Source organism: Artibeus jamaicensis, unplaced genomic scaffold, assembly GCF_021234435.1.
Source record: "Artibeus jamaicensis isolate MK-2021 breed Jamaican fruit bat unplaced genomic scaffold, CSHL_Jam_final contig_327, whole genome shotgun sequence".
Classification (NCBI taxonomy): domain Eukaryota; kingdom Metazoa; phylum Chordata; class Mammalia; order Chiroptera; family Phyllostomidae; genus Artibeus; species Artibeus jamaicensis.
The window spans coordinates 6,410,192-6,433,497 of NW_026521772.1; the positions used below are offsets into that span (position 1 = coordinate 6,410,192).

The 23,306-nt window shown below is 46.1% G+C and overlaps 2 protein-coding genes across 3 annotated transcripts in view; one reads left to right on the forward strand and one right to left on the reverse strand.

The window, feature by feature from the left end:
• Positions 1-23,306, forward strand: part of RGL1 (ral guanine nucleotide dissociation stimulator like 1) — a 218,595-nt gene that overhangs the window by 4,120 nt on the left and 191,169 nt on the right. For both annotated transcript variants that reach the window (XM_037145679.2, XM_037145680.2), the window contains exon 2: positions 17,558-17,762. The gene's annotated coding sequence lies outside the window, so the exon portion shown is untranslated. The remainder of the gene's footprint in view (positions 1-17,557; positions 17,763-23,306) is intronic.
• Positions 3,701-4,822, reverse strand: APOBEC4 (apolipoprotein B mRNA editing enzyme catalytic polypeptide like 4). The gene has a single exon (XM_037145516.2). It carries the CDS (start codon positions 4,820-4,822, stop codon positions 3,701-3,703), a length of 1,122 nt encoding a protein of 373 aa, XP_037001411.2.

Consider the following 23,306-nt stretch of genomic DNA (forward strand, 5'->3'; position numbering starts at 1 on the left):
AATTGCTTGCTAGATTTGATTAGTGTTCATTTTGTTTATATGATTTCAGAATCTTTAAGATTGGTTCATAGTTTTATTTCTTGGTACTGTCTTTATCTGGTTTTGCTATTCTTGTTAGTCTAACTTTGTAAGATGAATTGAGAAGATGTCCTCCTTTTCTTCCTCCTATGCTCTGGAATATTTTGAATAATACAAAGTTGCCATGGTATTTTTTCTTTGAAAGTTACAGACTGTGCTTACAAAATGTCTAGGCTTGCTGGTATGTTTAAAGGTAGATCTTTGATCCTACTTATCTTTTGTAGTTATTGATTTGTTTGGTTTTCTTTCTCTTTTTGAATCAATTTTAGAATTTATGTTTTCCTAGTAAATCATGTATTTCATCTGGATCATCAGTTTATTGGCAAGAAGTTGCAAAAAATATATACTCTTACAATTATTCTAGTTTCTTCCAAGACCATGGACATATGGTCTTGCTACTACAGATTACTAAGCAAAATATTAAAATCAACATTTTTTTCTCCTCCTAACCCGATTGTCACAAATTCTACAAACATACTTTTACTTCTTACAGAAAATAGTCATCTCAGACTTATAGTTTTGATAAAAGTTTAAAGATTTCACAATTCCTATCCTTTTCTACTATCATCCTATTAATATTTTTTTTAGTAAAGCAACCACTTGATGAGTGTTTATTGTTTGTTAGGCACTTGGCTAATAACCTCTTTACTGTACTTACAGTATTTATTTAATCCTTGGAGTAGCTCTATGGCCCAGGAATTATTGTTCCCATTTTATAGATGAGAAAATTAAGGCTCAGAGAGTTTAGGTACCTCAGTCAACGATACTCAGCTGGCAAGTAGCAGACTGATACGGAATTAGGACTGTCAGATTCTGAAGCTTGCGCCTCAATCACTCCATGGAATTTCTGCTCTGATGTCTGCAAATAGAGCTGAAAGGAACCTTAAAGACGATCAGCTCCTGTCCCTTGTTTTTCAGATGAGTAATTAGAGACGGCTTACGTGTCTTTATGCTTACTCAACAGTCTCTGGTTTAAGGAGTGACTGTACTGGCCTGGACCCATGACCTGTCTACATTCTTCGTTCTAGCCCCATTCTTAATCAACCAGTGCAAAAAATTTAACTACTCAGATGCTTTTCTTTCCTATAGTTCTGGCAACACTTCTTTCTATATACCATTGATGTCCAGGTGCATATTTGAAATACCTAGTAGGATGATTGGGAGGATTAAATGAGTTAGTACATGTCAAATACTTAGAAAAGTACTTGACATGTAGCTCTCAGTAAATGTTAAGTAGTCATATTATTTCTAATTAGTATAGGTTACCATGTAGCTTTCCTTGGAAATAAGATGAATAACATTTCATTTTGTGACTTAAACATTTTGGTTTGTATGGACTATGAATCAAAAAAGAGTCATAAGACTTCAAATCAAAAAAGAATCAAAGAACCGTGAGAACAGTTTAAAGAGAGAGGCCAGCAGAATTAAAATGTAGCTTTCTGAAACATCCTTGGGCCTCCTAAACCCTGTCCAAGGGACAGGTGCCCTTGTGTATACACACCATTCCATTTCAAGTGGCAGATGTCCATTCTAATTTGGCTTCTCCTGTAGTTTATCCACATGGCAGAGCTGGTTGGCTGGACAACTTGACTGTCTGGTTGCACAGCCAGTTGTAACTCTCACTGGAAGTCAATGCGTTCATTAGCTTTCTGCTTTTACACATCAGTCTGGGGAGCTCCATTAACCCAGGTCTGCTCCTGATGAATAAACCCGCTCTCTCTGTATTGACTAAGTAGTAGTTGAACTTACAAAGCTGAGAGTCTAACCCTGGACCATGGTAGACAGACCAAGGTAATGCTCCCATCCTCCACCCTCATCAGTTTCTTGGGATATACCTCCCTGCCTTTTTTAGGTCACTGTACCCACTAGCTACTTTCATTTAGTGGCTTGTCTTTTCTTTACTGGAATTTCCATATGTGTGGTGACAGCGATAATTCTTCTAGATCACCATCTCCAGTTTGCTGAAGAGAGGCGGAGCATCCCACTTCTACTCTTCCCTAAATCCCTGGCCCGGCCTGACTCAACCAAGAGCCTGTGTGAGGTGAGTCAGAGACCTGTTGTTGACTGTACGAGCTCACTCCCTACAACTACTGCTCTGTGTGCTGGTTTGAGCAGATAGAGCTCAAAGGAACCTTCGAGATGATCTTGCTTATGCCCCTTACCTTTCAGAGGAGGCAGTGGTACTTACCGAGGGCCATCTGCCTTTCTGCCGTCTCGTTGTCTGTCGTCTAAGCCTTGACCATGTTGGCCTAGGGTCATGACCTCTCAGTAACATTCTTCTTTGTAGCCCCAGGGTTAACTTCCCAGCACAAAAATGTAACTGCCCCAAGCACTTTTCTGCAGTTCTGGCAACACCTCTCCCTTTGTTAAAATTTGTTAAAAGTTTCCGGTTAACAATAGAAGTTTCTTTTAAATTTTTTATTTTAATCACAACAGAAATTTCCATTTTAAACATTTTTCTTTTAAGAAGAAAGTGAGGCAGCAAGTGGGAATAAATTAGACACAAATGAAGTGGTGTAATGTATATGCTCAGAGGGTTAAACAGTACTTTCTAAGAAGTGTGTTTCGAACAAGACTTTAAGAGAAGGTATAGATATGCCTTGGTGGAAAAAAGCGCTCAGAAAAAAGGAAGTAAAACAAATGACCAGTATGCACTGGGAGGCTATATCGGAAGAAGGAGGAATGGATGCTAACAACCACAAAAAATACGTCCATGGCAAAATAGTGCCGGGGCCCCTCGGCTAGAATGGAGAAGAATGGTGGGGGGCGGTGACTGGTAGTTTCGAGATGTAGATTCACAGTCTTGCTCCCTGTACGTTGCCTGGATACTGTGCTAGATCCTAAAAGGAAACTAAAGAAAGGAGACAGTCCCGACCTATAGGGACTTACAATCTCCCTGATGAGACAGGGCACCAGGCAGGCGGAGGAGGAGACTTGAGAGCCAGTAGCCAGTAGGAGCGTCTCGGGTGTTACCTGGTGTGAGGCGGAAGGACTCTCCGGGAGTCTCCTGGCCACGCTGCCTCTGCTCAGGAGGAAGAGGCTGGGCTGGGAAAGATCGCCCTGAGCAGGTGGCTGTATTTCAAACATCAGTTTTTGTAGCTATAGCGACTCAATTAGCAGAAGAACTTTTTCCCCACATGAAGCTCTTTCAAGCCACTTTAGAAAAAAAATGGGCTGCCTAAAATCTCCTGTCCACAATGAACAGTTAATGGAAAATCACTGATAGGCTTTTGCCAACAGCACTTAATGCCAGTAACTTCAGGCTGTTTTCCAGTTTTACAGTAAATTTTTGCAGCGAAACCAATTTAGGAGCCCATTTAGTCCCCAGGCTTTTTTAATGGAAAGATGACATGAGTAGACCAGAGCAATGACATTTTCTTTTTCACACCAAAATACTGGCAAGGTGCTGATCCTCCCTTGGATCCTGCCACTTGCAAAATAAAGGAAAGATATTAAGTTGCCTAGGTTTAAAATAGTGTCGCTTTGTAACAGTTGAGAGGGTAAATAATTCAGGTTTTGCCTTTGGCATATCAGTTCATCTCCATCTTGGCTCACGCCTAAGAGAGGAAGTTTCCAGATTTTTGTTGTCTACTGTGTGAGTCCTCCGGTAATGTATTTGGTCTTATGTTGTAGGAATGTAGACGTTATTTCTCCCTTTCCCTTTCTTCTTCTTTCCGTCTGCCTTGTTACTTACAGACTGTTCTGTGATGTCCACCGTCTCCAATGGCGTGGCAGTGGCCGGCCTTTGCAGGTCCTTGGTGTCCTGGAATAGCATTTGGGGCATGTTTAAGTGCCTGACGACGTTCCTGGGCTTATATGGGTTTTGACCAACGTGGATGGGCGGTAGATCCCTGACAGGCACGAGCACAAAGACCACGGGGACCCTGAGGTCTGGCATCAGGCCGGGCTGTGGTCCTGCACTTGTCACTTGAAGAGACTGTGCAGGAAAGACACTGTTGAAGGCGGAGCTGCTAGCAGCTGCCTGAGCGGTTGCATCCTGGTCCTCTGTCGTCTGGGAAAGGACGTCAGTGAAATGAGGTTTCACTCCTGTTATGGCACTGATTTCATAGGCATTGCGCCTATCGGCCAGCGCTCTCCCCTTTAGAATGGGCGGGAAGACAGTGGATCTGAAACCGTTCACAAAGTTGTGGAGGAGAAAATGCCAGATCCCGCCACTTATTGGGCTCAGAGTGACCCTCGGCCCCAGACTGGCCAGGCTCCGGAGAGCTTCCCAGTTCCACGCCGAGGCCGGAAAATCAGGGTCAGTGTGATAGAGCTGAGAGAAGTAAACACTCAGAGTGACGTCCGGGTACGTGACCAGGAAGTTGTACATCTTGCTGACACAGCAGTGGGCAGCTTCGTTGCAAGGGGAGCTGCTGGAATACAGCACGATGTGCCTGATGCCATCGTTATTGTAGGCGGCCACGTCCAAGTACCCGTTCCTCTCGAATAGCATTGATTCCGGGTGAGTAGCATTCGCGGTGCAACTGCTAACGTGCCCCTTTTGCACCAGCCTCCCACTGGAAGTTTTCAGCTCATAAAACAGGAGGTGTTTCGTTTGAGGATGTGTTGGCCCATAAGGGAAGCCAAAAATCTGATAGAATTCTGCGTAGGAAACGCGTGCTTCCTCACCTGTCCGAATATGGTAAGGACAATCGGAGCAGTCTGGAGAGAAGCTTAGCCAGTAGTAAGGTTTCACTGTGGTTCCGCGATTTGCCAGGTATTCCTCAAATAGTGGCTCCATCTCTAGTTCTGTGGTCTTCTAGCCTCAGTCCTAAACGAGGAAGAGGAATTATACATAAAAAACCAGCGCAGGGGAAACTAAAGGCAGCACATTGCTTTACTGAGTCACATTTCTCTTTAAAGCAGGTAGTGTGATAACCATGGTAACGTCTTTCAGTCTGAAAGATAATAATATATATCCATTGCTTAGAAAGCTCAGGATTCGTCTTTGTTGAGACTCCTGGGGAGGAGGAGGAGGAGGAGACAAAGCAGAAAGGCATTAGGCACCTTCTGCATTTTGTAGATTCTGAGGCAGAAGAGCAAAGGGTTCATGGTGATGGTGGGTGGGGCGGGGATGGAGGTGAAAGAGGTGGAAGGGGCATGAATGGTAAGGGAAGAAGTACCAGTAAGACAAAGTGCCAGATGAGGACTCTTTGGGCTGCGGACACTCATTCATCCACATCTGAGAGTTCTATTTCCAGTGGGTGGGTCTCGTGAGAGCGTTTTGGAAACTTGACTCTCCTGAAAGCAAATACGGTTCTTCAGGACATTTCGGATAGATTCTGGGATGTTCAAAACCGGAGAGCTGAGATCTTTAAGTGGGTTTTTTCCTTTTAAAAATATTCCTGTAGTCATCATTGTTCCCAAGCAACGGCCTCTAGGGCATTATCATATAGTTTAGAAATATTTCATAATACTTTTTATTATACAAGCAGCACATGAGTCTTGAAGAATTTTCGGTAACACTGACCCATAAAGGAAAAATAAAACTCACGCCGACTTGTAGCAGTCCACACTTGCACTGCCACGGACAGGCCTGTTCCCTTCGGTGTGTTTGCTGTGTGTTTGTTATACATGATACAAATAAAGTTCTGTTTTATACTGCGCTGCTTCTTTTAGTAATAGATCATGAGCATTTTTTCATGTCATTGAAATTCTTCAAAAACCCACACCATTAAAGGCTAATGAGTGTTTTATTATCTAACGATAGCATTCAGGTTCTCGTGTCTTGTTATTATAAATACCACTTGGATGAACGTTTCTTTAAAGAAAGCATTCACATCTCTGATTCTTTTCTTCCACTAGAAGTCCTCTGATCTGATCAGACTTTCTCACATCGCTTCCTAGGAAGGTGGACGGGCTCTGTCCCACCCTCTCCCAGGGTGGGTCGCAGCCCTCTTGGCCACCTTGAGAACTTGAGTATCTCTCTGTGGTTAGATTTGTACCGTTTCGGTTCCTGGTGAGGTCGAACGCCTTTTCACATGCCTATTGGCCTGTAGTTCTTCCTCCTTCGTGAGGTGCATTTGATCCCTTACCTTTTTTGTGTGTGTGAGTTTCCTTATTGGTTTACCAGCACTTCCTGTGTCAGGAATACTGGCCATCACATGTGTCGCATGTACGTAACCGGGTTATAGAGCCTTTTCGTGACGCCGATGGCACTGTAATTGCACTAAATTTTCATTTTTATGCCATCTACATTTATCTTGATGATTTATTTTTTCACGAATGCATCCAGAAAAGACTTTCCCAGCAAAGAGGAGTTAAGTAATCCCTATATTTCCTTCTAATGCTGTGGTTTCATTGTTTGCATTTAACGTTTTGTCCAGGTAACAAAACAGATAAAGCAGAACATTTAAAAGCGATAAAGTGATCATTGGAACAAAGGGCATTTTTCACCTTTCAAAGTCTCATTTGTAATTTCAGACGTGTCTGTGTGTTACAGCCCCTGGGAGGGGGACGCTGTGATCAGCTTCCGTCCGCCTCGGCCCAGACCGCCGCAGCCGGCGCTGGGTCGGGTCTGCAGGCAGAAACCTGCACGGCTCCTTATGTAACGCTGTCCCGGACTTCAGTCCAGCTGTGGATGGAATGGGACTTGACTTACGTCGCCATTATCGCAATGGCCAATACCTCTGCAGTCACTCTGGGTGTCACATGGTCATCACATTCGGGGTTTCTCCTAACCTCCGTCATGTCAACTCAGCCCACAGGAAGGGGGTTGGCCTCAGTCTCCTCCTAAGCGTTGTGTTTTTCTGCTGCCAGTGAATCCTGGCCTGAGGCTCCCTCGACCTCACAGGGCATTTCCTGGGGCCCCGGACTCCTTGGCCCGGGACCGATAACCTGGGGCCTGGCGCCATCTCCTGCTTCACCCTGAGCATGGATTTCTCCCAGCACCTGCTGCTCGCTCAGTCTTCCTCATTGACTGGGTCTGTCTGAACACCAAACCCCCCGAAACCCAGCCCAGAGTCTCACTGTCTTTTGGCTGCAGGCTGGTTGGCACCGGACAGCCGTCTTTGGGTGGCACACCTCACATCCAGGTTGCTGCTCAAATTACAATTTCAGTTCACCCACAGGAAGTTTCAGATTGGGGTGGCCAAAATGCATGGAAGCAGGACTGAGAGGCCCCTTTCTACCTTTTCGGGGGGGTGTTGGGTGGGCGGAGTTAACACCAAACAATGGTCCCAGGTTTGCTGTTTGGGGAAGCGGAGCTCTTTGCTTCTTTCAAGATAAAGGTGGAGTGGAAACTCCCAGCCGCTCTCCCACGCACCCCTTCCTTTGCCATCTTCCTCTCCTATGGCCATTCTAGCCACGAACGGTGCATCATCGTTGTCTTTAAGGAGGATCTGAGGGCTCACGGCCTTCATCCGTAATGGGGGGAGCTCCTGAGTCTCACTGTGCCGATGGCTGTCCGGTGCCAACCAGCTGTGGCTCTCCCTGTGGCCTGTGCTTGGTCTCCCTCATCGGAAGGGGAAATGGGGAAGAGCTGCTGCCCCCTTGGACCCCTGACAGAATTTGCGGTTCATTCATCAGTTAGCCATTGATACTGCTAACTTGTGGTGTCTGACCTTTCATTCTCCTCTAGTCAGCCAGAATGCCCTGGTGAGCCCAGGGCGGGGTTGGCCCAAACTCCTGTGTCCTTGTCCCCCCTTCCTTCTGCTTCCTGTGCCAGGGGAATGTGTCTTGCCCTCAAAGAGCAGATGTACTGGCAGTGAGAAGTGGAGACCTGTGTGACCCAGCTCCCTCCTCCTCCTCCTCCTCCTCCTCCTCCTCCTCCTCCTCCTCCTCTGGCTGGGAGCGGCCCTGGACTGCGGCCCTGGGAGAGCAGTCTGCCTTATTATCACCCAGCGAGGGCTTAGTAAGTGCTGGTAAAGCACAGTGGGCACCGGAGTAACTGGAGAGCGGAGTTAGCCCTTCCCAATCTGCGCACAATCTGTTCGCAGCTAAAAACAAGTGTTAGCAGTACGGTTACCGTCATCTTGTCTCCAGGCTCGGCTCACACTGCAGGCGTTCCCGGAGTTGCCTTTCCCCCTCTCCAAGTTCCCCGCTGCCAGGACCTTCAGATGGCAGCTGTGCTGTACAGAGTCCCGTCCTACGGTCGGTGCAGGACTTCTCCCTGGTTGGTGTCATCAGTTTGCTTGAACTTTGCTGTCCCGAGTTAGACAGACCTTGCTGAGGTGCGGCTGCTTCTAAGAACTCTGTTGAATTGCTGCCATGGTAACCTTTGCAAAATAGCCACTGCTAGGAAACGGCTCTGACACTTAGTGCTTCATTTGCATCTCAAACCACCTGTTCTGAAGATGAAAATATGCAGGAGTGCATATTCCAGTCTGGATGAAAAAATAATATCTGACTGTTCAAGTGAACATGCTGAGTTCTTCACTCCCCTCTGGCCTTAAGATTCAAGTTTCCTAGGACCTTTGTCCTGACGTAGAAGAGGTTCCAGGCTTGGCCTGCGGACGAGAGTTGCTGGTTCTGCAACTCTCAGGCTTGTGGGGGTTCCCTGGCCTCTCCAAGGGAGGTTTACCCTTCGGTGAGGGGGGGCCCAGACTCGAGCTCCCCAGAGGCGGGTGTTTTCTACTAACAGGCCACCGTCCCCGAAGAGGGGCTCTTTATTTTGGCCACACCCGGGCGAGTATGTGCTAGCAGTTTCTTCTAACAGGCTCCCCGGGAGACCCTGGCTGTCAGTATGGATGTGGTCCCTCCAGTTAAGACACAGTTGTGGCCCTTTCTGTGTGGCTGAAGGAAGAGCCACTCGTCCTTGTCCACCCTTTCCCCTGCCCCCTGCACCTCCACACCACCTCCTGGGACACCGGACGTGGCCATGGTGGTGCCTCACTCTCGGATGTTCCCTCTTTTCTCTCCCGCAGGCCACTGGGGGGGAGTGAGTGATGATCGCTGTCTCTGATCCCCCTCAATTACCCCCAGAATTCTTCCCTGTATATACTGCTCTAACAACCGCCCATCGGGGGTGATGGAAGCATCTGGAAGGCTTCCTGCAGCAGCGTCACCAACTCTTCATGTGTTTCTCGTGGTCGGACTTCCGGTCTCCACACCAGCACCAGCCCTTCCTCCCCTGCGTGGCTCCTTCTAGCTTGGCTATGCTCTGCCGATCAGTGTGTTTGTTAACTGCTCGGCCCCACGTCCCTCTGGCTCCTGGGCCCCCCCCCCACATGCTCACTCTGCTGCACCCCTCCCTTCCCCAGCTCCTGCCTCGGACCAGGCCTTTACTGCTCCCAGCTCTTGCCTCCAATTCCACAGTGTCTCCCAATTCAATGAGCTTGCAAATATAAAGCCAGAAGTTGACATACACTTATAAAAGTTATGCCATAAAAACAAAAGTTGATCCTCAAGGTTCACCTTTTATTTAACCTTAATAAACGATACTGCATTTAAAAACATCGCCTTGAAAACAAGCCTCTGTCCACTAGTATTTTTACCAGTTGTGTTTTAGGGCGATACTAGGGACAGGCAACTCGAAGTAGCCACCAGTTAGAAAATTAGCTCACGGGAGGTGTAGCTGACAAATAGAAATTGTATGTCCTTAGGGTATACGACCGGACCTTCTGGTGTATTCACACGCTGTGAAGTGATCACAACATCAGTCTGATTCACATACCCCTGATAGCGTTGTCTTTTTAGGGTGTGTGTGTGTGAGAGACACTTAAGCTCTAACCTTTCAGCAAATTTCAAGCGTTCGGTGCAGTATTGCTGACGTGGTCCCCGGCTCCACGTTGGGTCTGCAGTACTTGTTCATAACTCGTGCGTAACTGGAACTTACTCCCCTGGGCCAACATCACTGCCCTGCCCCCGCCCCAGCCCCTGGCCACCTGCGTCCTACTCCACGCTTCCACGGGCTCGACCGTTTTAAACTCCACGCAGAGATGAGATCCTGCAGCATTTGTCTGTTACTGGTTTTCTCACTTAGTTTCATGTCCTCCAAGTTCATCCACGTGTTGCAAGTGGCAGATTTCCTTTTCTAAGGCTGAGTAATATTCCACTGTGTGTGTATATACAGCTTTTTCTTTATCCGTTCATCCATGAGTGTGGTTTCGGTTGTTGCCACATTTCACCGTTGCGGATAACGGTGCAGTGGACGTGGGCGTGCAGGTAGCTCTTTGGGGTCCCGACGGCAATTCTGTTGGGTAACCCCCTGGAAGTGGGCTTGCTGGGGCAGGTTCCACCTTAAACAGTCTGAGGGGCCGCCACACTGGTTTTCATTGTGACCGCAGCTGTTACAGCCCCGCCAACGTGCTCGGGGTTCCCCTGGCCTGTCCTCCAGGACACTTGTTTCCTTTCGTCTTTTTGCCAACGGCCGTCCTTGCCGGTGTGAGGTGACATCTCACCGCGGTTTTGATTCGCATCCTCTTGATGAGCGATGTTGTCGCACCTCGTCACATACCCGTAGGCCACGTTTGTGCCTTCCTTTGAGCAATGTTCCATCAAATTCTTTGTCCTTTTAAATGGGATTATTGTTTTGCTGTTGAGTTGTGGGAGTTCCTTACATAGTTTGGATGTTACTCCTTATCAGATGTGTTGCTGCAGGTTTTTCCTGTCCTTCTGTAGGCTGACCATTCCCGCCGTTGGTTAAGTTTCTGTTGCCCTGCGGACATTTTTTACTTGGATTTGTGGTCTCGCTTGTTCTGATGCCTGAGTTTTCGGTGTCATGTCCAAAAAATCATTACCAAGACCAAAGTCAAGAAGCTTTTTTCCCTTGTTTTCTTGTAGTAGTTTTATGGTTTCAGCTTTTCTGTTGGAGCATTTAATCCATTTTGATTGATTTTGGCATATGGTGTCAGATAAGGGTCCAGTTTCCTTCTTTTTGAGCTACAGTGTTTGAAGCCACCGAGTTTTATATCTGTTAGCTGTAGGCAGCCTTGAAGGAAGATCAACTTTGCAAACTCCACAAGGTTGTACAGAATGACTTTTAAAACTGAATTTAGTCACAAGGAAATGAAGGGCTGCGGTCCTGGTTTCTGCTCACAATTCTAACTGCTAAGTCAACATTCACAGGAAGGAAGAAGCTTTGAGGAAACATGGACCTTCCCAAACAGAATCCTTTCTTCTCTCTCCCTTTGTTAACCCGCCATGTTTCATCTTCATTTTGGCGAGTTATGATATACATCGCTTATATAAAACTAATAATATGCAGTTATAATGAAGGAGCTTCCCAGAGGCCAAACTCCCTTATACCCATATATTTTTAAAGCACCTTCACTCAGTTTAATATGCCAAAAGTTGTTTCTACTCTATGTTCTGACATCCAGTCTGGGATATATCCAGGATGGCTTGTGTGTTGCATGCAAGGTGACTTTCTCTTTGCGTGGCAAGAAGTAAAATACTTTATATTTAATTTCTAAAAAATTTTACTTTTATTTGAATGGACTGAGGCCAATTAATTGTATAATTCACTGCTTTTGTAGCAGTTTGGTTGACATTGAGTAAAAATGCCCACATTCACGTAGCAGTAACAAACTACCTAAACAAAGCTGTCGAAAATGAGCAACCAAGAAATAAAAAAGTGCAGAGAATTCAGTAGGTGTCATGGAGCTCACTAAGGAATTAGGTGGGAAAGGTGGGATAAGGTAAGTGTTAGAGTTGAGAGGAACGGGGAAAGAAAAAAAAAGCAGAGGGTGTTTTCTAGCTTGGGTGTCATAAGCCAAATGACCACAGGGTGGCAGCAGAATCCTAAAAATGAGAAACCTTGCTGGTGGCTAACCCTGTTTGCTAAAACCACTGACTTGCAGAATTCCTCCAAGTTTCTTCCATTATCCTAGGGAAACGAAAACAGATGTTTAGAATCAAAGGTAACTCCTGAAACTGAAGCTGAGGCAAAGTGGAGGGTGGGGGCATCAACTTTATTCTAAGAGGTAAAGATACTAAAAAAAAAAAAAAAAAGTCTTCAAACTACCTGTGGGGAAGGACTAATTTATTTCCCAAACCATAATACTCACGAGTAATTTTGAAAAATTCATCAAAATGACTTTTTAGAAAAGAGTGAACAAAAGGACAGAAAACAGGAGCCCATCGTAAAAATAATTAGTTCAACAGATATAAACAGATACACGTGTGTAAAATTTTATAACTACATTTCAGTAAATGTAAGCAGAACAAGTTATCTGTTTTTTGTGAAGCACTTCATTTGGTTCAGCTGACTTTTTTTCATAGTAAGATTTTCTCAGTGAAGGAAGGAGTGTGTTGTTTTACATTCTGGCCCAAGCTGCTCTGAAAACCTGGACAAGATTTAAGCCTAAAGCACATTTTCTGATCTAGCTCATTCACGGTCACCTCCGATTTCTATAAACGCTTAAATACTCCTCTCGATTTCTGTGCTCACCTTGCTCGCAGTGGCGGCAGGTGACAGGTGGGCACTGGTTCAGAGACTTAGCTCAACTGACACTGCTTTCACGTGCTTCTGAACCGCCTCAGTCACTCTTAGGCAGTGAGCGCTTAACCACGTCCACGGACGCCGGTTTCAGTCCCTCCAGCTGGCTTGTAGCACAAACCAGGCAGAATTTAATGAAAGTATCATTTGCTGAACCGATGAACATTTACTGAATGCCCACTCTGGGACACAGATTTTACACGCCTCACATCCCGAAGACGGGAGTGTCACTACAATTTTCATTTCACAGATGAGGAAACCGAGGTCGAGAATTTTAATACTCAAGACGACATAGCTAGTCATGGGTAGAGCTGGGATTTGACCCCAGAGAACTCCAAAACTCTTCCTCTTTTATACCGTAGTCCCTCATCCACATCCTACTCTGAGCAAATAGGAGAGAATTTCAAATTTATGACCTAGTCTTAAGATAAGGGAGACAATGATACAGTCAGGAAAGAAAATGCAGGAAAAGTGTGCCATGATAAGAGGATATGTATGTGGAAGAAACAGCCAAAAATGTCCCTGGCAAGAGGAAAGACTTTTCTAAAATCAACTTTGTTGAGGTATAATTTCCATATACTAAAACACACCCATTTTAAGTGTGCAGTGTTCTGAGTTTTGACACATGTATGTTCTCACGTTACCACCATTACAATAATAACATAGAGCGTTTCCATAAACCCCAAAGTTCCCCATGCCCCGCCCTTCCCCATGAATCACCCTCCCTCATGGCTTCAGGGAAGTACTATCTTTTCGCTGTTACCATAGATTATGTGTGTTTTTTCCAAAGTGTCACGTAAGTGGAATCATAAAGTATAAACTTTGGCACTTTTTGCTTATTTCTCAGCATAGTGTTTTTGAGGCCCAGCCATGGGATTGTATCCATCAGTAGTTTGTTCCTTTTTAATATTGAGAAATACTGCTCAATATTGAATATGGATATGCTGTAATTTACTCATTTGCTCGTGCTATTTCAGTCCGGGGCTATTAGGAAGCGGCTGCTGTGAACATTCATGTCTTTGTGTGGACACGTGTCTCTCTGCCCCTTGGACGGATGCTCAAGGCTGGAATTGCTAAGTCTGCACAGTAAATGCATCTCACCTTCTAGGAGCTTCCAAGTGGATCCAGACAGGTCTCCCTGAGGTGTGTCGCTTTGGCATGTGAATGATTTCAAGCCGAAGACAATTGAGACCCTTTGAGCTCACAAGAAACTTTGACATCTCCATTAAAGAATGTAAATTAGGGGCCTTGCCCAGAGTAAGAATTGTTAGCAGAGATAACTGTGTTTGACCTATAAACAGGGCAGGGCAAGCATCTAATCACCAAGCACCTGCTATTCTTATCGTCCTGCAAAGGACCTTCCTTACCTCTAACGTCATCCTCAGCTCCACATGCCATACCTGCTTCATTTTACCTTCTGTCTCCAAACTTCTTACATATGTGGGTCTCTGACTCTCTCGTACGTGGGGTTCCCATACGTGAGTATGTAATTATGTTCGGTTATTTTCTCTTGTTGATCTGATCTGTTTTACGTCGATTCAGTTATTACACCAGCTGAAAGAAGGTGGAGGAAAGTTTCTTCCTCCCCAGCCCTGCCGCGTTTTTTAGAAAGTTATTTGTTGTTTTATGTTTCCATCAGCAACATGTGGAAAAGCAGTCCCATTTGGTATTGTCAGGGAGAGGAAGTATTTAACGTATCAATTTAGAAACACCAGTTTCTTTGAAGCCATTGCACAGGAAAGGAATGGACGGAGGATGGGATTCTGTGGCTCTTCTGTTTCTTCATTTGCGTAGCTGATGCCCAATAAAATTTCGAGGCCACCACACTTACCAACAAGTTTGGTATTTAGCTTGTCATTGCTGTCAGCTCCTCTTGTCCCAACCCCTTTCAAATGAAGCCACCAGGGCTGCTCAGCTCGGTGCTGAGCTCCGTTCAGTTCTGCCCCCCCGTTAAGACAGAAGACGTGGGAGCCGAGAGACGTGGGTCTTCGATTCCCGAGGGGACAAGGTGAGCTCTGAAAGTCTCCGAGTAGAAAACAGCCATGGTCTCTTGAAACATCTCTCTCCTCCATTCTCCCTGCTGGGACAGCGACTAGGTGGCTGTGGAACCTTCCCCTTTATCCCCTGGCCCTTAGTGGGACTCTGCCTCTGTCTGTCATGCCTCCCGCTGTTCGCCTCTCAGTGCTGTGTTCTCCCGGGCGGGGCAGCCGTCTTGTTCTCCACTTGCCTCCACCAGTCTGTCCACCTGCTCTTTGACCCACTTGTGGAGTTATTTAAATCAGCGAATACATTTATCCTTTCTAGGAGTTTTATTTTGTGCCTGTGTTTCCCTCCATTTTCATATTTAGGGCTTTAAATTTTTTAAAATTATTTTAAATGGTATGGTATAGTCTAAACAAATCATCCTACTATCTCAAGTTCTTGGAGGTTTACTTTGCTTCCAGTTACTGCTCCCGACTCTGGCTCAGGTGGGCCGTCCCTCCGGGCGCTGGGCAGTGTCGTTTTTGAAGCTGGGCGGGGACTCTGTGCGGCCGGCGCAGAAGGTGTGTCTCTCCAGAGCCGAGGTCCCCCTCTTTTCTGCACCTTAGAATCTCCTAGTGGCCTTTTAACAGTCAGGATGGCATGTCGGACTCCAGATCAGTTCAGATACTGCAGGTGTGAGACGGAGACGTGAGTGTTTTTAAAGTTCCAAAGTCCAGGGCGAGACCACTGCTCTGGAGAGGACTTGACTGCTCTGGAAACTTTCACAGGCACTAGGGGTGTGTTTCCAGCCCTGGATCATTTAATATCAGTCTCTCAGCTCTGGGTCCCTGAACCGCACACATAGCACAGTATTTTTGACAGTAAAGAGCAAAACCACGAAAGTCCTAGAGGAGAACACAGGCAGGAAAATCTCAGATATTCCACCCAGCGACATCTCCACTGATATGTCCCCTAGAGCAAGGGGTGTAAAACAGCATTTTTAATAGAGAGTATCAACCAAGGCAATTTGATTCTTTTTGTTTGTTTTTTTGGTTTTTTACAACTTTGTTGAGGAATCATTGACATATATTTGTATATATTAAAGTATACTTAAAGTATGTGATGGTTTTATAACACACATTGTGGACTTATTACCAGATCAAGTTATTTCACACATACTCACCTTGCACAGTTAACTCATTTTTCGCATGTGGCGAGAAGGCTTAAGATCCACTCTGAGCAGCGTCACGTCTGCAGCGAGTACACAACACTGTGCGGTCGCCCGCAGTGACGGCTGCACGTTAGGCCCTTGGAAGGTACAGGTCTGTGCCCTGGGACCAGCATCTTCCCACCTCCCTGCCCCCCACCTGTGGTAACCAGCACTTCATTTCGTTTCTATGCAATCAGCTTCCCCCTTTTTATTCACATATAAGTAATACCGTGCAATATTTGTCTTTCTCTGCCTTATTTTACTTAGCATATTGCCCTGCAGGTTCACCCATATTGTTGCAAATGGGAGGGTTTCCTTGTTTGTTATGGCTGAATAGTATCCCATCGCATATATACAGCGTATTTTCTGTATGCCTTCGCCTGCCAGTGGACACTCAGGCTGTTTCTGCATCCTGACTGTTGTGCTGCAGTTGAGAAGGCGGGGTGGGCATGGCTTTGAGACCCTGATCTCAGCCCCCCCGGGGTGAGCACGGAGGGCTGTGTTGTTTTAACTGAGCAAACCCGAGGCCTCCTCACCGACTCCCACGTGGTCGGGAACAGCCCCTCCCTGCTTACCGGTCTCAGCATGCGCTCTCTGGACGGCCCATCAGTGTCAGTGGGTCACATCCGTGTTTATGTTCTTCCCTTGTTTTGGTTTTGGAATTTCCCTTGCTGCCCTGTGAATCAGCTGTCCATTTAGAATCTTTGTGACATTTGTCCAAGAATCCCAGGTTTTTCCATGTACGTAGATCCCAGTATTGCTGAAAGAAGGGAAGTCTTGCTGAGACTGTAGGTCTGTGTCTTCACGGCCCTGCCCTGCGCTTGAGCTCATCCGCCTGTTCCCAGCCGGAACCGCGTGTGAGCTTTGCTGTGTCTCCGGACGCGGTGCACCGGGTTTGCGGGCGTCCGCCTGGAAGACGGGCCTCTGGACTTGCGTGCGTTTCCCGGGGCTGTGCCAGGCCCGGCCGTGGCTTCGCCGGGCTGCAGCGGGTCCATGTCCCAGCATGCTTTGCATTCCAGCCTACCTGAGTTATGTCAGTTTCTGGTCTTTTCCTTCCGTTTCCAAGTCTCTGTCTTTTGAACTTAAGTTGCCAAGCTTAAGTCTGGTTTCAGTTTATTTTCTGGATTCATCTTTCCACAAAGGACTCTATCCCAGATTTGAGAGTTTCTAGTGTGGTTTATAACAGTGTGGGAATAGGTCCAACTCAAGATTCAGATGTCTAAGATGCCCAGATGGCTTTAGGGAAGAGCTTCTAACTTTCCACTCCATTTGAAACAACACTAAACTTACAGAGTATGTAAATTCAAAAGATTTTCTACTATATGTTGATAACTATGTACCTGTAGTATTAATCGAGGACTAACACTGAATTACTGAACTTGTCAGAAGGAGTTTACAGCTGAGAATACCCTCTGACTTAACCTCACTTGCTTAATTCATGAGTAGCCACCCCTGCGTTCTGAGTACAGCCAGCAGTGGCTGGACCGCGGCTGGTCCACTCCGTGCACTATTCTACTCCCAGACCTTGTGAGGTCACCGAGTTTGGTGAACAGCACTCAGAGAACTCTCATTGGTAGTGGACAGCGCGTTTACCCTGGTCTGGACTTTCTTATTTCTTTGACAAAGCCCCGCCGAGATCATCACTGAAACCTGAGTCTCGCGGCAGCCCCTACCCCCCTGCCAGTGGTGCTGGCGTTTGATTATGAACACGGCTCTAAACGTTGACCGAGCTCTCTGGCGGCAAGAGAAAACCGCGTGCTGGTCATGAGCCGACAGACATTGCGGGCTGGACGGCTGGCCAGCACTCCAGCGACATCCTTCATCTTAATCAGTCGCACCCTTTGGGGCTCAGGTTAGGGTCCTTTCGACCATTTTACCCTTATTTGGATTTCTCCTCCTACTTTCTCTCTTCGTTTTCTTGGCAGTATCTTCTAGCAAAATCAGGAGGGGCTTCCAGAAGTTGCCTTTGAAGATGGTTGCAGTGCGTACGCCTGTCAAAGAGGACTGAGCACACCCTGTGGAAAGCTGTCTTGCATTTCAAGTCCTGAGGGGGTCTCACCTCTCCTGTTGTGGTCCGATCGTCCAGGGTCAGCTGAAGGGGAACCGTCAGAGCCAGTCAGAGAGGCCGCGGTGAGTTTCAGATGCCTTTTCTTCTTTCTCTCATGCAGGGCACTCAGGAATCTTGTACTCTGGATGAACCCCGTTTACATTCTTGTTGGGACTGGGAAAGTAGGATTTTAGACTTTATTTTGAAGGCAAAACTCTCTAATTTACTTAGGAACACAGTCTATTTTTTAAAAATGTTCTTTTCTCTGTCTTGTTCTCTTCTTTCTTTTCTTCTCTCCATACCTCCTTCCTTCACTTTTCTCATACCCCCTTTCTCTTTTCTCCCTCCCCTCCCCTGCGCTCCCCTCCCCTGCGCTCCCCTCCCTCCTCCCCTCCCCTCCCTGTCTTTCCTTTTCCTTTTCCTTTCCTTCATTCCTCTTTTCCTTCCTTTCTTCCAGCCTTTCTTCTTTCCTTATATCTTGGTCACTTTGCACATACCTAAATATTTTGGAAAATAGACATTGTTGAAGGCAAGGTATTATTTCTATTATAACAATTTGGCAGGGGGTGGTGGGGGGGGTGGGCTGGGGTGGGAGTAAAAGACAGAAAACTATACTTGAACAACAATTAAAATAAAAAAAATTGGTTAGAATGATGACACTCCAGGTTTGGAAAGAAAACATCATGTTCTGCTGCTTCAGCCAGGTAATGAGTCCCCGAGTCCCTCCCACTCTGTCCACAGCGTATGATGGGGCACCTGCATCCCCAAAGCGATGGAACAGACTAACCCCCTTTGTCCCGAAGCAGCCGTTACACCTTTGAACAGCGCTGGCGGTTACTCAGTGGCTGGTTATGAGTTGAAATACAGTTTTCTGTAACATCCATCCATCCACTGCTCTTTAGTTTCTGTCCTTGTGGCCAAATAGAGTGGCGTTTTCAAATTTTAAGTTGAAATACAAGGTTGTGAAATAATTTTAGTTGGATACGACCAGCATTAAAGGAGAAGAAGGAGGAGGAGGAAGAGGAGCAGGCAAAGGTGAGGGAGAAGCCGAGTGGAATGAGAGTGGAATCGAAAATATCAGAGTGCATCACAAATAGTGAAGTTTTCATAAAACCTTTATCTTGATTGTGTAATTATTTAATGAACTACATATGTCAGCTAGATCACAATGGTTCAAAAAAAAAAAGGTTTGAGAGCCGCTGAATAAAGTGTGCCTGACTTTTCTTCCATGTGGCCATCCACGCGGTTGAGCCGATCTCACGTCCTGCCTCGTCCTCACTTCCCCAGCTAAACATTTCCTTCCACCCTCCGGTGTGTCCCGGCCTCACACCTCCTTGCCATCCTCAGCACACTCCAGCATAAGCAGTTTGTGTGAAAGCACGGACCTCAAATCCAAACAATGTCCCGAGCTGTGCCCCGACCGAAACAGAGGCACGCAGGGCGACCCTTCTCTGGGTTAGCAGAGCGCGACTCAGTGCCTGTCCCTGTAGCCCAAGCTGCGCCCCAGTGGTGAAGGCGCAGGCCCCGGGGCCACTGGCCTTGGCGTCTGTCTGTTCAGCTGGTGTAAGTCTGAGTGACTAGTGACCTTGGGCAGTTACGTGGCCGCTCTGTGCCTCTGTTTCTTCATCTGCACATAGGATAATAGTACTTCTGAACATTTTCATGAGTATTAAATGACTTGATATATGTAAAGGACTTTGAACAGTGCCAGGCAAATAGTATACACTTAGTGGGCCAGTGTATTTTTAAGCAATGACAGCAAATTGCTGATCCACCTCACTTTTTATCAACTTAAATTTATCTCGGCTTCTGGTGTATGGAACAGTGGGATTGTGAGTCCCAGTCTGCGGCCCCCGTTTGCGCCTGGTGTCCTGACCTAAGTAACAGTGGCCCCGGTTCGCTGTCACACGTGGCCCCGACGTGTACGAATCTTCTAAACTGTGTTTTTGTAGTAAAAATTAGCATTTTCACCAGTTACGTACCACCCTGCCTGATAGCCACATCTTCTCTCACTAAGTACTCGATCAGTACTGCACTTCCGTAGAAGACCTGACTTTTCCGTTTTCTATGGAAGCTTCGCCTCAGTTCTCCCACCCGCTCCCCTCGACAGGGGGCAGAACCAAGGTGAAAAGTGGAGGGCTCGTCCCTCTGGGCCCGATGACCGGGGTTGAAACTGGCCCATCATTCTATTCTGCGAAGAACTTTTGGATTGTGATTAAGTTATGCAGGGCCTTTATTAACCCTCCAAATGTCATATTATTTATATCTTTAATTTGTTTGATGAATTTAATGAACTTTCACAGGAACCCGGGTCCTGTTCCAGGGGCCAGGAATGGAGCAGGGGACCAGCGGACAAGTCCCTTTTCCAGGGAACTGACACCCTGTAGAGGTCACGGTGTGTCCTAGTCCCTGTAAACTGGGCTCATCGGAGTAGGATTTACATAAACCCTGACGCTGGTTACTAGTACTTCCTTCTGGATTAAAAACATTCATTCATCTACAGGTAGCATCGGGCAGTCATTTTACAGAAAAGGAGTCTGTATTGTCCACCGACTTTTCTTCTTGTCCAAAGTAGAACACAAACCTACTGTCACAGGACTTTCTCTTGCTCGCCCGTGTCTGTCATGCTTCCCACACTTGGTCCGCCATGAGAGAAGGAAGTGGTGTTTTCTGGACTAATTCGCCCTCAGTGGTGGCCCACTAGCATTCTGGAACGGCCACACGTTTTAATAGTCTGTTCCAGAAGGTCCTTGTGGCGCAGTGGTTTGCAGAACTTGCACTCTGGGTCGTTCCGAACACTGGGACTTCCCTTCTTTTTGCCAGTTCCTTCTCTCCTTCACTGCGGGTCCTTAAAGGCCTCCCATTGGCTCCATGGTCTCGTTTGCAAAGTTCTTCCTGGAAACTCCTAGACTACAGTTGGGCCAGGCCCGGAGATGTAAGCTTTTTCAGGGAAGCTAGATGCTGTCCTAAAATCTTACTCATCTTTGGCTTCATACTCCTCTTCTGAATTATATTAAGGGAATCCCATACCGAAACTTGGACACTGTAGCAGTTGCTATTTATTAAGCCCTTATTATGTGCAAAGCATGTCCATAAGCATTCACACATGTCTGTCTGAGTCATGTCACATCACCGTGACAGGCGTTATCTGTGTGGGCCGCGAGGGGAGCGTGATCACACAAAGCGGTGAGGTACAGCGTGGGGACCCGAACCCCACCTGTGAGGTCAGGAAGACTGCAGAATGGGGCTGTCCCAGGACTTGGATTTGGACAGAGGTTCTTGATGAAACAGCCTTCTAAAAGGACAGGCTTCCTTCTAATGTGATACAACCACGTTTGCATTTGTGATTTATGATTTTGTGATGACTCATAATTTTATTTGAAATATTTCACTGCCATAAAGATGAAGCTATTAAAGCAGAAGTAGACGGGGTAGGACTTTGGGGGAAAAGGAATAACAATTTGAGAAGAATGGTCCAGTTTGTTTCTTGGGAAGCATGCACAATGCTGGTTTGCTTTTCTTCATAAATAGTAGTAAAGAGTGTGTGCAGCTGTGTGTGACCTCCTAGGCAGCGAGGCACAGGTTGCTTGCTGTGGACAAAAGACCAAGGTTTCTTCTTTTGAATTATTTTCTTACTCCCCATAGATTCATATTTTTCCCTGCCATGGTATCATGATCAGTGAATTTCATTTTCAATGGTTTATATCAAGCCTACCTCCAATAAGGACTTGAGGTGATATCATTGTCTGTTGACTCGTTGGCAACATTAAAATATTATTTCTGTATAACTAGACAGCAGGTCCTATGAGACAGGGACCTGTGTGTCTTCCGTCCATCTGTCGCATTGGCAGCTCTGCGTGCCATTCAGGGCTCGGGCCCACGTTCTGGAGTTCAGGTGTGGACTGGTGAATGGCAATCTCCACGCTCGATTGAAGAGATTTTCTGTGTCGCTTATTTTCCTTTAATTGTTGGTGAGTTGAGAAGCTGCTTTGAATCTCTTTTCAAAAGAGCAAGGTTCTTTAAAAAGAACACGTTGTGATGTGTGAACAGGCCCGGTTATTTCCTAAGACTTTCGATTTTGGAAATGTTTTTTTAGCTTGGTGAAGACCCAGTCCTGACACTGGCTGTTCACCTGAACCTGGGGAGGAGTAGAGGGGAGCATTTGCAGGGGTGAGGCCAGAGGCCTCGCTGTCCCAGGTAGTCACAGAAACTGCTGGGGCGGGACCCTCGCCAAATTGACACTTGTAGTTTGGAGGTGGGAAGACCAGGAGGCTTCAGTCCACGGCAGACAGAAGAACCTTTGTGTATCCAGGTCCTCAGCACATTGCAGGGATGAAAGGCTAAACCCGTCCTTTGCTCCTGGCCCCTCTGCCCTTATTTTTATTTTTCCCTTATTCTTATTTTTCCCTCAAAAATATGGGCAAAAAAGTGCACATTCTACATGGCAAAATGTGGTAATAATTTTGGTCCCATCCCACTTACTGTATGATAGTACAGTAATTTTGTGATCATTAATATATCTATTACTTAAAAGAAGTTCTTGCCCTGACTGGTGTGGCTCAGTTGGTTGGGCATCAACCTGAATAGCAGAAGGTCGCAGGTTCAATTCCCTGTTGGGGCACATGCCTGAGTTGCAGGTGTGGTCCCCAGTCGGGATGTGGACCAGAGGCAGCTGACTGATGTTTCTCTATCACTTCAATATTTCCCTCCCTCTCTTTCTCCCTCCCTTCTCCTCTCCCTAAAAATGGAAAAATAAAAAGCTTAAAAAATTTTTTTCCTTCAGAAAGTGTAAATCAGAAGAAAAAGTCTACCTACTCATTAGTTTTAAGCTTATAATAGGTAAATGTATGGGATGTTTGGAATTTCTAAGATAATTATATTTTCAAGCCACAGTATATGTATGAATATTCATTTGATTATATTTTTAAAGATTTTATTTACCTTATTTTTTTTTTTAGAGAGGGGAAGAGAGAGGGAGAGAAACATCAATGTGTGGTTGCCTCTTGTGCGCCCCCCACTGGGAACCTGACCGGCGACCCAGGCATGTGCCCTGACTGGGAATCGAACCGGCGACCCTTTGATTTGCAGGCCAGCACTCAATCACTGAGCCATACCAGCCAGGGCCACTTGCTTCTTATTTTACTTTACCAACACACATTAGCTGAGAGTTGAGCAGGTCTCACAGTCTAGACCAGCTTTCTCAGTCCTCCGGTAATTCTAAGACTCCCTTTGTAGCTTCTTGAAACCAGTTCACAAATTGCTCTTTTTTCCTATTACATGTCACGCCAAATCAACATTACATTCAGAAACTGTAATTTTTTGTTGTATCAACCTTTTGTATAGCTTTCTTTCTCTAGCTTTGAAAGTAATATACATTTATGATAAAAATTTCAAATAGTAATCATTCTCTATAAATGGCTCCTGGAAAGAAATATTCATTATTAATGGCTTGGTGTGCTATTTTTAGTTGTGTTTGTTAATGCAAGCCTTTCCATTTTCCAGTGGCCCAGAGCTACGGCTGCTCTGTCTTAGTTTTCCTCGGTGGCACTTTCTTCTGGAGCATTTGCTGGCTATTGGTTTCCCAGCTCTGCTAAGGTGACTGGTCATTTATTACTGTGGTCGAGAAA